The 14190-nt window shown below is 40.3% G+C and overlaps 1 protein-coding gene across 4 annotated transcripts in view; it reads right to left on the bottom strand.

Annotated features, from left to right (window-relative positions):
- syn3 (synapsin III) overlaps positions 1-14190 on the bottom strand; it is a 113356-nt gene that overhangs the window by 19072 nt on the left and 80094 nt on the right. For all 4 annotated transcript variants that reach the window (XM_071501851.1, XM_071501849.1, XM_071501847.1 and 1 more), the window contains exon 7: positions 1946-2008. In XM_071501851.1, the coding sequence (XP_071357952.1) occupies positions 1946-2008 (63 nt within the window). The remainder of the gene's footprint in view (positions 1-1945; positions 2009-14190) is intronic.

Here is a 14190-nt window from a genome sequence, read left to right on the forward strand (position 1 = left end):
TGAATTCATACTTTAATTTGTGAGGAAGATTGTGCTTATTTTACCTTTTAAAAATTACATAGTGTTAATGTTGTGTTGCAATTTGTGCTTTAATACAACTTTCCAGATGCTTTTGTTGTCACTGGGTCAGTTAAGTGTCACTGAACAAAACAGAAACTGTTTAAATATAGATATATCATTGTTCATGGTCTGTCATGTTACTTTATAAATGACACAAAAGTATGTGTTTGTATGTTACTGTGAATGCGTTCCCTCAGGGAGCTTCATACTGTGAGTGTTGCAAACAGACATTGAGGCTAAGATGACCTAAGACCTGCACCTGGTCTGTTTACAGTACAGTAAGCAGGCAGAAGCTGAAACAACAAAATCAACTGAATGGAGGGAAGTGACTCACAGGTCACATCACGGCTCCAGAGGTAGAACCTGATAACCAGCAGCAGGTCTGGCACTGTGATGTAAGCATGTAACCCACCCAGTGTTCGAAGCAATTCCTTTGAGTGACGATAATAATAATAAATAATGATGCAAACAGGAAATAAAAAGGTGAAGCAGAGAATGTGAAGCACTGGCATCGAGATGTAGAACTGCTCCTGGTGGAAAGACTCATGTCACACTGGTCAGTGTCCAGACCACATGATGTACAGAGCCTGACGGGTCTGAAAAGACGTCATGAGGGGAGTGGGTGGAAAGCTTTCTGCTGTCAGTAATGTTTGTCAAGTGACAGCACTGACTCTATATTGTGCTGGATGTAGCACCTTTAGGTTATGGCTGTATTATTATAGGCAACATATTTATTTGGTCTTTAGTTAAGTAAATGTGTTATTAGCAAGCTAGAAATGCAAAATCTCTGTCAGTGTTACAGGTTTGTGTCAAAAGCAAACAGAACAGCTGTGACCTAAATCCCACATGCTCCTGTCCGTTCTCAGAGCTCTGTGAGGGCTGAGGGGTTAAATGAGGTCCTGCCTAGTTCCCATCGAGCCTTATGGGAAATTCTATAGCATGTCTGGCTCCTGAACAGGAAACCAAGCCCATCCAGACAGACGGGGGCAAAAGACATATAGGAAGTGTCTACTGCTGTGAGGAATCCAAACGACTGGCGGGCGAAAGGCTCAGAGAGATACATGTTCGAGGAGAATAAATCCGTCGACTTTCTCATAACTGTGGCGATTGTGTAATAATGTCTTCAAATAATTAAATAACAAAATCCATTTTAGATAGAAATGTTCCACATTGTTCATTATGTAATCAACAGAGATGACAGACATGAGTCAATAGTTGTTTCCGAGCAGTGATCATGTCAGATCGTCTGAAGTTGTCAGACTGTTGCCTAAAAGGACATCAAAAGTGGACTGAACTCAGACCTTATCAGTGTTGTGTGTCTGTCTGTGTGCCGTTCTGCCTTTGTAAAAATCAGACGTCTGCTCAGTGAGAGTAAAACCAGAAACACACCACTCACCTCACTCGCCTGATTATAACTGTGATTTGGCCGCCATGACTGACTTTAAAGATCATGGAGAGACAACACTGGTCTGTACAAACTAACACAGACGGGGGTTTAGGTTTCTGATCTCCTGCCTCCTGTCTGAACATCAGAGCAGTCAAAGGTGTCTGGTTTAATATCTCATGTTTGATTTGCTTGACTGAAATCTGAGTGTGATCCTGTGATCTGAGTGTGTAAAGGTGGAAATATGACGTCATGAGCAGTCAGCTGTTGCACTGTACGTGTGATGCAGATGCTTTTCACTATCAGGCAGACATCTTCTAGAGTCTGTCTGGCTTCAGATAAAGAGGAGAAACTACCTGACATATATTCTGAACTTAAAATACGTCCTTACCCCAAATCCAAGCTGTGTCAAAACAAGGGGCTAGGCCTCAAGGTCAGGAATAAGGATCATTTACTAGTCTGGGATTCGGGACTAGTTTCTATATGTTTTCATTGACTCACCTTTCCCATACCAGAGTAGGCGTGTCCCATCTTGACCACCACAGGGTAGGAAGGAGTTGTAACCTGCAGACAAAGACAACAGCAGATATTAGCTGGTATGAAAACCTCAGTCTTTCTCTACCTATTTGTTTTCTTGGCATCTAAACAAACTTTCAGTACAAAGTAAGTTACACTGAGTGTAAAAGCAGAAAAAGCTCTAATTCCTACATACACCAACATGAGGTGAAACTTTAAATGTACAGTTTATTTACATTTGCTGTATAAACTTAGATTCGCTGATTTTTTTTGAACAAGCTGTAAACATGGTTATTTGTCTAGGAAGACGTTTGACCTCTCATCCAAGAGGCTTCATCAGTTCTTTCTCGCACCTGACCAGGCTGGGACTGGTCAGGTGCGAGAAAGAACGTCTTCCTAGACAAATAACCAAGTCCAGTTGCTTTCGATTTAAAACTCCTTTGAGATACTATGACCTGGACAAATGAGAATATTCACAGGCTTAAGCTGTAAACACAATCACCCAACACAACAAACATGTCCTCCAACCTGAACAACCATGAAGGTGTTTTTTTTTTTTTTCAACCCTATGATACAACCCATAGGAGTGTCTCCTGAAATACAGCCCCTTTGGCTTCAGACATACCGGACCTTGGTTGCCATGGTTACAATAATAAATATGCCAACTGTATCAAGAGTGGCATACCCACCATTGTTGCTATAGTTACTATAAAAACGGTCATGGCTTGTTAGGTTTAGTTCGGAAAAGATGGTGATTTGGGTTAAAGTAAATTCTTCCTCAACATTAGATGATCTTTGTTGTCATGGTTACAATAATAACAACTTAGTTCACTTTGTCAAACATCATTGATCATATGGATAACAGAAACAACATAACAACGTAAACTGCTGTATCAAAGTCCTGGGTTTTGTTGCTCTATAAACTACATCATCGCACTTTTCCCTTTGCTCCTGTCATAACTACTATGACCACTAGATGTCGCCTAGCAACAAAACGTAACAATGAGCCATAATAACCTGCTACATAGAGGACCTATGGGCTAGTTTTTTTACAGGACAGTCTCCATACAACTGATATAATCGACTGAGAGAGTGGAGAGTGACGCAAAACAGTAAAGATGTTAGACACTGCAAAGTCAGGTGGTGATCTTCTGTGGGTTTGTCATTAGAAGCAACACCTTTCACATTTTACGAGGTCATTTTTATACATTTTTAACATCAAAATATTGTTTACAGCAGCTTTAAATAACATGTTGATGTCAATCTGCAGCAGAAAAGTGAAGAAAAAGATGGATGTGCTGCCTTAAGGCCAAGGAAGTTCTGGGATTGTTGATGTCAACACTTTGGAAAAGGATGTCAGACTAAGTAAGGACATTCAGATCTGTCCTTCTGTTCTAAATATACAGTAAGACAGACATGTGGTAAACACCACATTGAGACGCAAGCAAAAGTGGAAAACTATTTCCTTTGCAACTGATTTGGATGTGTACATGAAGTGTCCAGAACCGTATCCTTGTAAAGAAATGCACAGGCTCTCATGCCACACCGCTGAACTTCCAGCTGCCCAGCGCAGGAGGCGTGAGCTGGAAGAATGTCGGGTTTATTACACAAAAGAGCGAGGTTCTGGGAAGCTGGGTGGAAGACCACAGCTCATTGAGATGGGTTTGACTGACCACAAACATGTTATTTCTTATCGTTTGTACAACTGAAGTGGATGAAACATCAACAGATTGCATCAAACCTCCCTGCGGTTTAAACGCCCCCTGATAAATCTACTGATATCATTGTAAATGGGATGTAATCTAAAGAGGGACTTTTCCAGATTCTGAAGCACTTTCACCACCCTTCTGTGAAATAGCAAGGCCAGGTTACATAGAGGGCCCTTAAATGAAGTTTACTCCAAATATGATGAAGGATAAACAGCACTTCAGTCATGATTTATTAAAGTTTAAATGAAGATAATCAACCAAACTTTACATGGAGGTCTGTACTTCACAATTCACAGCGCTTCACAATTCACAGCGAATCCAAAAGTTGACACAAAGCTTACAGTGACCATCTCCAGGTGAAGCACACTTTAATAAATACAGAAATGGAAGACGTTCAGGTACAAGGTCAGATCCAGGGTTGTGCATGAATGCGCTAAATGAGCGCCGTTCATCAAACGCGCTCAATTTTTGGTGAATGATGAACTGAACATATCTGTTTGCAACTAATGAACGTGAACGTGAGCGCACTCACACACCAGAAGGTGGCAGTAGTAAACCAAAAACTGATTGCCAACCGCAAAAAAACACCAGTAGAAGAAGAACTGCATTTTGGTTTTACGTTGGCATACAAGGGTTTATCGCACCCGGCGTGTGTCCGGTGCGTTGTCGAGTGCTGGCAACACAAACAGCACAGCTACTGGTGCTGCTGGAGTCAGTCTGCATGAACATTTGAAGGACTTTAATGAACAAATCAGTCCAGGTTCTAATGAAGAAAATCTTACTGCTGGTTCTGAATAAACAGCCACATCAGAAACGAATTTGAAATGACACATCGAGTTGAAGCAACCGACCAGAGTGAATGATGATCACAAGAAATCCATGAACCAAGAGCCGCAAAGTTCCTCCACCCAAGTCAAACTCACAGCATCAACACATAAAATACACACTCATATTGGTTTTTTCTGATCTTTTAAAAATCAATCTCTGTCTGTGACTGTGTAGTAGTTTACATTAATCCATGTAGTTTGAGAAGTGGCAATGATTTGAAGATGGGAAAAAGAATTAAAAAAGGGAAGAAATCAACGTTAAGTAGTTCATTTTTGAAATTCAATTCGACATCGTTAACTATGAATGTGAACTAGTTCATTTTAACCTTTGTGAACTGAACTTTGAGCTTGCTCTTGTGAAGTGTGAACTTCTGGTCAGAACATGCACATAACAGTCCAGACCTCTACGAGGGAAGGGAACGCCTCAACAGCTGCTCTCGCTTCATCCAAACCCTCCCTGACACTGACAAGGCTGCACATCCTAATGTTGCTGTCAGCTTGTTTTGTGCAGAGTCTTTAACAGACACAGAGCTGCTGGAGGGTGTGAACGCTGCTTCTGTTGACAGGTTGTAACAGTACAGGCCTGGCCGACACGCTGCCAAGATAAAGCGTACTCTAATTGTCTCCATTATCACCTCTCAAGTGCCAGAATACAGAAGGGAGGTGAGAATGTATCAAGATACTACAATTCATTTTCAAGCATGAATCATTTAGTAGAGAGAGAGGAAAATGCAAAATGGGAAAGGATGTAGATCTAGATGTAAGAGTTTAAAACTAAAGACACATAATCTAAATATGCTCTTCTGCAATGGTTAACATGGTCATCAGGACTGTTCACGAGCTGAAAGACTGAAGTTTTCAGTTACATCTGTACACACTGATTTTCAGGAGTTTCATTATCTCACAGAATTCAAATTTCTTTAATAAACAGAGAAGTGAAATCTTAAGGATTGAAACTTCAAAGTGCTGACTCTCAGTTTTACGGGTGTCTATTATTATAGGGTATCTATTATTTATCCTTTTTTTTATGTATTTCATACCGACATTTTGCAGCTGTTTTTCCTTTGCACTGTCCACTCTGCTGCTGTAACACTGCAAATTTCCCCACAATGTTAGTAATAAAGGAATATTTTATCTTATCTTGACAAGGCTGGGCTATCAAACATGACTCCAGATCTCCAGGGACCCTGAAAGCTGCAGGTGTTCTCTGCATCAGTGAGAAGACATGACAGAGCATCAACCTTGTGTCATTTCCTTTTTCCCCTCACAGTCTGAATTCTGCTCATTCTTTAAATTCTCACATTATCACATCCAGCCATTCATTTTCCTGCCTATTTATTGTGCAACTCAACCTTCAAATTAGCAGGAATTAAGTTTTACTGGTTTACAATTGAATGAGATTATAATCCATGTCTTATAATGTTTTAGTTGGATATGAAGGTGGTCACAAGTTCAACACTTCTGCAGCAGTTACATGAGTGCGTCACATCATGAGTGATGGGATGCCTGAGGTCTAGCGAGTAACTGAGGAAAGCCCAGACGTAACACAGTGTGGATGTGTATCTGTCTGCTGTTGAGAGTGTTTTGGATGGAAGGGGCCGTAGCCACCCACTCTGTCTGGACATGTTCCTTCCAGCCATTCCCATCAGCATGGCAATAACGGCAGACGCTAAACATGTTGGGGAGAACTGACCACATCCTCTGCCCCTGATGAAACAGCAGCGTCAGACGGAGACGTGCGCTCACTGTTGCTTCTGATTGATTCACAGACCACAAAAATGCACTGTCACCTGAACTGGTGTTACCTTATCATGGAGGGAGAAAAGAAACCTCAGACTGCCTCAGTTCGGTTGACACCGTATGAGTCAGATTATCTGCAGGTTCTCTTTGGCTGCTAAAGAGTCTAAATATTGGCCATATTTTTTCAAAGCTCGGTCACACCAGGGAGTGACACAGGTCATTTAATCGATCAGAAGTAATAATTAGCTGTGTCCTAAATCAGGGGCTGCATCCTTTGGAGGTCGCTTTGAAGGCAGATTGTATCATAGTGGCTAGGCTGTCCTATTTCAAAGGCTCCTTCATATGGCTCTCCTAGCATCTTTATATTTAGTCTGCGCTCTAAAAGGGGGAACAAATGCTCTATGAACCAGCAAACTTGCTAGCTGTCAGTTAGCAAGCCGCTCAGCTTGGTCACAAAAGAGAAAACACCCTAAGTTTACAGTTTTTTTTCAAAAGTTGTATTTGTTCCATAAAGTCCTGTCTAGAAACTCACTGAAAACCATTCCTCTGTTGTGGACCAGTAACTCTGACAGTGGAGGATTAAATAAGTCATCAAATTAGCTGTAAAATTTAGCTGTAATAAAAGCTGTTGTGACTGGGCCTTCAGTAACTAATTGTGATTAGTTAACTAACTGTAACTAACTGTAATTTTCTTTGGTTTTATATATGAAAAGTTTTTAAATTTTAGTATTTTCTGTATATTTTATATTCTTTTTGGGTTTTTTACTCTTTGTGAAGCATTTTGTAACTTTCATTTTGAATATTTGATGTAAATGACATATATATTTCTCTGTATTTCTCTTGTCTCGGAGCCTATAGCCACAAAATAGAAAACATTTTGTGTGACTGGTGTGAACTGTGGCTGGAACCTTTCCCTCAGACATGAGGGAGGCTGTTTTATGGGAAGAGTCTTTATTTTACAGTAATTTATATTCTTTACGAGATTGTTTAACAAAACAAGATTCTGTTCTTTAAAAAAAAGACTTCATAAGTGAGCTCTCAGATGTGGAACTTTTGGTTTGAAACTTCAGCTTTCCATTTCAGTGCAGCTGCGTTCGCGCCACACAGCCTTTTGTTCCCAGCAGACAAAAAGCATACAGTGTGGTAAAGACGTTAAGAAGTCACATGTTAAAAAAGCTAATTATATGGTGGGTGATTTCGCCTGTCTAGGTTTTATTTCGTAACACAGGCTCGCTTCATTTACAGCAAATGTGCCAGACGACCAGACCTGGCACATGATGGAAATACTTCAGGGAAGCCCTTCCACCCCCACATATGTCCCCTCCCTCGGGCTGTACATGGAAAGCGTGTTGTAAGTGAGTAATGTTGTCACTCAGATCAGTGTCTGAGATGAATCATGCTCCCCAAACGTCAAAACACCTCCATGTGACATTCCAGCCACAGAAACTAACTGGAAGTTTCCAGATCCCACTGTGCACATTTAAAATAAGAGAGGGGACCATGAGAGCAGGGCTGTATCCACTGGTGACAAGACCTTCAGACTCACAAAGAATGAGAATCAATCACAAATAAATGTATACCTACTATAAACTGGTTGAAAACTGACTATAACTTAACTAAATAATTGTTTGAACACTAACCCTAGTGCCAGTATGGCACTCAACTGTGTTATCTGTATATTCCTTGAAACATAATGATACCAAGCAAAATCCACACATGGTCCAGCTTTGTGGGCTGATATAAATCAATAAATATGGATTTAAAGCAGTATTAATTGAGGGTTATTTGGCCACTTAGGGGGAGGTGGAACACCATGCAAACACAACTTTGGCTATTTACACTACATTAGCATGTTAGCAAACAGCTAGCTGTCAGATTACACATTCAGCAGACCGGTAGCAACATTATCATTCATTGGGAGTTGTGTTTCTATCCACCAGATGGATGTAAGTCTAATATTCAGTCTTGTTTTGGTCCTGTTTTGGTCTCCACCAACTCCTGGGGGAGATATGTGGCTCTTTAGCTGCTAAATGCTTCACCATATTCACCAGCTAGCTACTAAAACCCCTTTTACACTGGTCAAAAAACCCACTAAGACCTGCTAAAATTGGGCTTTTGTCTGCAATGGAAAAGGATACAACTAGCATTCATTCCTGCATCAAATGACTCTGTAGACATGGATATTTATCAGCTCTGTCTATGATAGAAAGTGGTATAAACAAAACACCCGGGTGAACACACTATTTTTTGCCCCCTTTCCAAGCTGTGATGTCTTTCAGAGCAGAAAACTGTAAACACACCTGTCACCTGCCTACAATAGAAACACTGCGGGTACACCATCTACTGAGAGTGAGCTACAGCCCCGAAATAGGTTTCAAAAACACATGATCGCCGATTCCAAGCATCTCACACAGAGTTTCCGACAATTACAGGAGCACAAACCCAGGGATGAGATGTGACAGGTCCACTTTATCCATTTTATCCATCTCCACAGCTATGTGTGTCCTCTCTGAACAGAAAGGCAAACTCAACCGGCAGTGTAAAAGGAGTCAATCGCCTTTTTTAGTGGGTTTACCTGCCACAGGTGCCTGATGTGGTGGGAAATAGGGTGATGAAAGCAGTGAGACTGAACCAAAACGTTAAAGTTGCAGGCTGTAAAACCAAAACAATAACCTGAGAGAGGCTAAAAAGCTCCATAGAACTGAGGGGAACTACAAAGCTGGGAGATAATTCTCTGTGGGTTCATCAGTAGAAGTGAGCGCTCTCAAATTATACATAGTCATTTCATCTTTTGTTGAGATAAAAATATTGATTAGAGCAGCTTTAAGTGAACAATGACCTTCAACAAATGCAACAACACTGACTAAACTAACTTCTTTTGCACTGAATTGTATTAGTACAGCCAATCAGTGACTTAAATGCCAATAGGAGGAAAACTATCAAACCTATGTGTGTACTTCTAGAATAAATAACAGGGTTGACATTTACAGCCATATCAGTCCTGAAAGACTATCATAATTCTGTTCTATACAGAGCAACATAAATGATACTAATTTCCCAATTTCAGCATCAAACAGAAAGCCAAGCAAATATGGTTCACACACTACATCCACTGAAAAGATTGTAGAGCAGAGCAGTGCTTCAGCTGCTGAGCAGAGGGAGTTGAACCTCTCTTTGGGGGCACATACATTATCCAACAAAACACATGGTGCATCCATCCTGCATTTATAATCTCTTCATTTTTATTATGGCCGATCAAATCTGCCACATCAAGGAGGAAACATGAGGCGTGATGGTTTGGGCAGACAAGGAGAGCAGGGGACCCCGACCTAGAATCCTTTTCAAGAGTCTGACCACAGTGGGACCAAAGACAGCCTGCCCACATCAAACCCTGCCTGCAGAGTAAGTGAGCCTCAAGAGACCAATAATGTTCATCATGCAAGTCCCCGCTGAGTTACTGACTGAATTCATACACCTGACAGGAACGGTTCAGTGGTCTTTGAAAGTGTCGCATGTAAAAGTTTGAGTGGTTTCAAATGAAGGCAGGAGTGTAATCTTTCACTTTAGATAGGTGGAAATAAAGATTTTATACTGTGATGGTGGGTACAACAGCTGAGGATGAAGAGCTGATGAGCTTTTTTAACACATTAGAAGTGTTTGAACACAGTGCAGTAAATACTGGAGAAGCACAGGTTTCTATTTGAATTTGTATTTCCACAGTAACATGAGCAACAAAGGGTATGTGCATTCAATCAAATAGTTTACATTGTCTTATTAAGCTTATCATACACATACACATGTACAATAGTTCAACGTTCTGAGAAGTTAATGTATTTGTATTCCTGACAAGATAAATGAGAAGACCAATACCAGTCATATGTCTGTGTTCTAACTTTGAGGCTAAAGCCAGAAGCCAGTTAGCTTAGCATGGCTTATAGACTGGAATTGAGGAGACTGGAATCCCTCAAAGCATTACCGAGATGTATATCTTGAGAGATATTTATTTGGTTAGATCCCCTTCCTGGGGTCCCCATAAATATATTGACAATACTTTAATGACAACAGAATCATCAATACTCATCCATATCCTTCATTCACACAATGAGACTCTCAATATGCAACACAACCCCTATCACGTACAACAACCAACATCAACTAAAAACCTATTAATACAATAAGTCTATTTAATAAATGTAATAAATAATATAGGATATAATGTATTAAATAATGAGCTTTAGATGCTTTAGAAGCTCAGCTTTAGCATACAGTGAAATGTAAAACTTCTTTAATCAGAAACCGTCTATTACTGAAAAACACAGTCTTTCTGTCTTACATCACAGCCTTGTTATTTTCTTGTTAGTTGTATTTTATCAAATGAAAAATTACAAATGTTGAAGCTGATTTCAATTTGTATGTAAAACAAACTGAAATGACTTTCAAATGACCGAGGCCTGTCCAGTCTAACTTCCCCTGTAAACCCTCAAAAGAAATTTTACAGGTTCTCAAACTGAGAGTGACGTGAGCATGACACATGCAGTTGTCCCTGGATACACCCCCATAACAGATATTTGTGAGTTGTCATGGTAACCTCCTGGGCTCACATCCGCCCAGAACTATGCCTAACAGTAGATACCCATTGTGTTAAAGTGTGTACAGTAAAAGCTGTATAATTGGGCATGGTAATTATTGTTGTGGAATTTCAGCTCATCTGGCTTCCATCAGGCTCCGTCCTGGTGTGTTTCCATGAGGGAGACAGCTGTCTGGAAAACACAACTTATTCCTGAGGATGGAAATTTCCAGGGCGGACGCCCCCTGACATCACTTAGGTGCTGATGGAGAAGTGACAGAGATGGACGGTGGCATCTTGTACAGCATCTTCTACAGATTACAGACTTCAGCTTTATTCAACCCACACAGAAGCTGTGAATGCTGATGGAGCAGCTCTTTATATCATAATATTGCTGCATTTAACAATCTTTTTGCTCTCTTCTGCTGCTAATCAACACTGTGATTCCATACAAAGCAAGTTTTTCATTCTCTTCCGGAGTGAGGAAGTTACTTAAATTAAGTAAAGAATGTGCTTACAGTTACAATAATCTGAGTCACTGTTACAGAACCAGCTGCAAATAACAAAAGCTTACTGTTCAGCTCATTCTGAAGTCTTCAGACTGCAGACTGTTAACACTGTTAGAAAAACGTCTACTTATGAAATCAAAACAACATCAACTAACATGAGCATATGCAGCCAAAACTTTGGATATCAGGTCAGTGTTTGATGCTGTGGCCAAAAATGGTTCCTCTGCGCTCGTCTTCCAAGTGATTTGATTAAGATTTGATAGGGAAACAGAAATGTTTGTCTGTCTGTTGGTCCAGGCTGAATTATCTATAACAAAATGACTATTGGAGGGAATACTGTGAAATTTCATACACACATTCATGGTCCCCAGAAGATGAATCCCAGTGGTTGGCAGATCAGAGTTTTCACATATTCAATGAAATACACTGTTTTTGCTCCCATTTTTCATGAGTTGAAATTAAAGATCTAACACTGTTGCTATAAACACAGAATTTGTCTTTCTCTCAAATTTTCTTCACAAATGTGTTTAAATCCATGTTACTGAGAACTTCTAATAATCCAACCATCCGATAGGTGGGACATAAGATGCTGATCACACACCATGATTATTGCACAGGTGTGGCCTGGGCTTGTCACAATAAAAGGCAACTTTATAACGCGTAGTTTTATTTTGAAAAAAGACATTTATTAGATGCTGAACTGTGTGACTTGGGCTACAGATGTGTATTTTTTGGGGGGAAAGGATTGTGAATCCTAAAACGAGTCAGTATCTGGTATGACCACCATTTGACACATGCAGTGCAATACATCTCCTTTGTAGAGAGTTGATAACGTTGTTGAGTGCTGTGTTTATAGAAAAAGTCTTAGGTTATTTTAATTTCAACTCATGAAAAAAAGGGATTTAAGTTTTATATTTTGTTCAGTATATTTACATCTATTAAGTCCCAGATGATGCACCCTAATGACTTTAATCTCCTCTACTTTTCATCTCATGCCAAAAAATTTTATTCGTCCCCGTCTAGTTTATGATCAAACACAAAATTTGTTTCTATCACCCTCAGCTATAGGTTAGTATTTAGCTGGATTTATACTTGACCCCTGGGGCAGTCCTGCTGTAGATATAGATGTTGTACAGTAGCTTCTGAGTAATATGTCAGAGTCAGATTTCAGCACAATAACAGACTGATGTGTGGTGATAAGGCCAATTTATTATGTTGCCCATTGTATCTGTGCTTAGATTGTAAGCAACGATCAGCTACACATGCACTTACTGTATAGAGCAGAGGTTACATCCATGTTTCTGTTTCTAAATGAGTCACTGTCATGAAATTGATGCAATTACATTCAGTGTGACAGAGATGAAGGTGAAGGTTCACAGAAAAAAATAGCTGTTTTAAATGTGCGTTTTACAGACTGAGAAGATTGTTGAGCCTTTCTCCAACTTGCTTAAAGAGTCAATATGCTTATTTATGTAATACAAGACATGAGTGAAATAAGCAGTCAGCACCATGACTATTTCCACCTTGGAACAATAAATACCACATAAAAACAGATTCAGTCAGCCAGGGATTCATACGTTACAAACCTAAGAAACCAATCCTGTCAAAAAAAAATAAACCTGAAACCTTGCCAGTACAGAGAGCAAGAGTTTGAATTAGCACAACCAATAACACTGTGTCAGCTGCTGCCAGTTACAAGCTAACAAACAACATAAACAAAAAAGATGCTAACTACACTAACTGGGTCCGACTGAGGCTCAAACATGTGGCTGAGTCTCTCTGATGTTTCCTCCTCTAACCATCTTCATACTCTCTGCTCTTTCACCTGGAGACCTGGAGAAGCAGGTGGTGGTGGGCGGGGCACAAGGATCCTGAAGAGGTAAGTGTAAATGTGCTTTCAGCTCCAGTTTTCCTTTTTTGGTCACTTTTTGTGCAGGAAAATTGTGTTGAATAAAATGCTAATCATAGCAGAGGATTTTTACAGAGTTTAAAACATGACTGGAGAGGAACTTTAACATTGTCTTCACTAACACTCCTCTCCAGCATAGAAACTTGTAGGAGAAAACACGAGCAGACCAGTTGTCTGGTCTTCTCATGGTGTCTCTGCAGCTGCTGCAGCTCACGCGTGTAGTTACATTTTTGAGGAGGCACATGTCAGCCATGCTGCAGCCTATGGTGTAGCCATGGCAGCTACAGTATGTGCTGCGCCGTAACACCTTAAATCACTACTACAAATCCCCCTTCATTTTGTCTTCAAGAATATTCAGACAAAAAGTGGGAGAGCTGCTTGCAATATCTCAGTGATCTCACAGGTATTACAGAATACACAATATTACAGATGGTTAACCAATACGATTTAATAACAGAACACAGCCACCACTTGAGTCCAGTCGATCCATTTTAAATAAACACAGATTTGTCTGAAAGTTGGTGTTAAGTACATGTCCAGACTGCACTAAAGAGGAGCTATTTCAGTCCAGCTTCGCTGTGGTCGTGCTGTAATAGGGACAGGCCTTATTAGCACTAATCAATTCACTAACCTACATTCCAGCTTCAGAAGGAAAAGGATAGACGGGCCTCAGGCGAGCCAGTCCTGCAAAAACCATCAACGCTGTGCCACATTCCTCTAAGTCTAAAAGGAAAAGTGATGTTTCTTTCACATTTTCCAGAGTCTCCTGCAGTATTAGGTCTCGGAATAGGCTCAGCAGGAATGAGGTGGCTGTGTGCACTGTCCCATGGAATCATTCAGTCAGTCGTTACAGGTTAGTGATGCTGGAGAAAACAATGACGGATCCAAACCTGCATCTGTGAGCAACACTGACGCAAACGTTAACAGAACGTTAACCTCTGAGGTCCAATTGATTTATTATAATCCTGC

The sequence above is a fragment of the Trachinotus anak genome, unplaced genomic scaffold, assembly GCF_046630095.1.
Source record: "Trachinotus anak isolate AG129_WGS33_773 ecotype Australia unplaced genomic scaffold, CSIRO_AGI_Tana_v1 ptg000018l, whole genome shotgun sequence".
Classification (NCBI taxonomy): domain Eukaryota; kingdom Metazoa; phylum Chordata; class Actinopteri; order Carangiformes; family Carangidae; genus Trachinotus; species Trachinotus anak.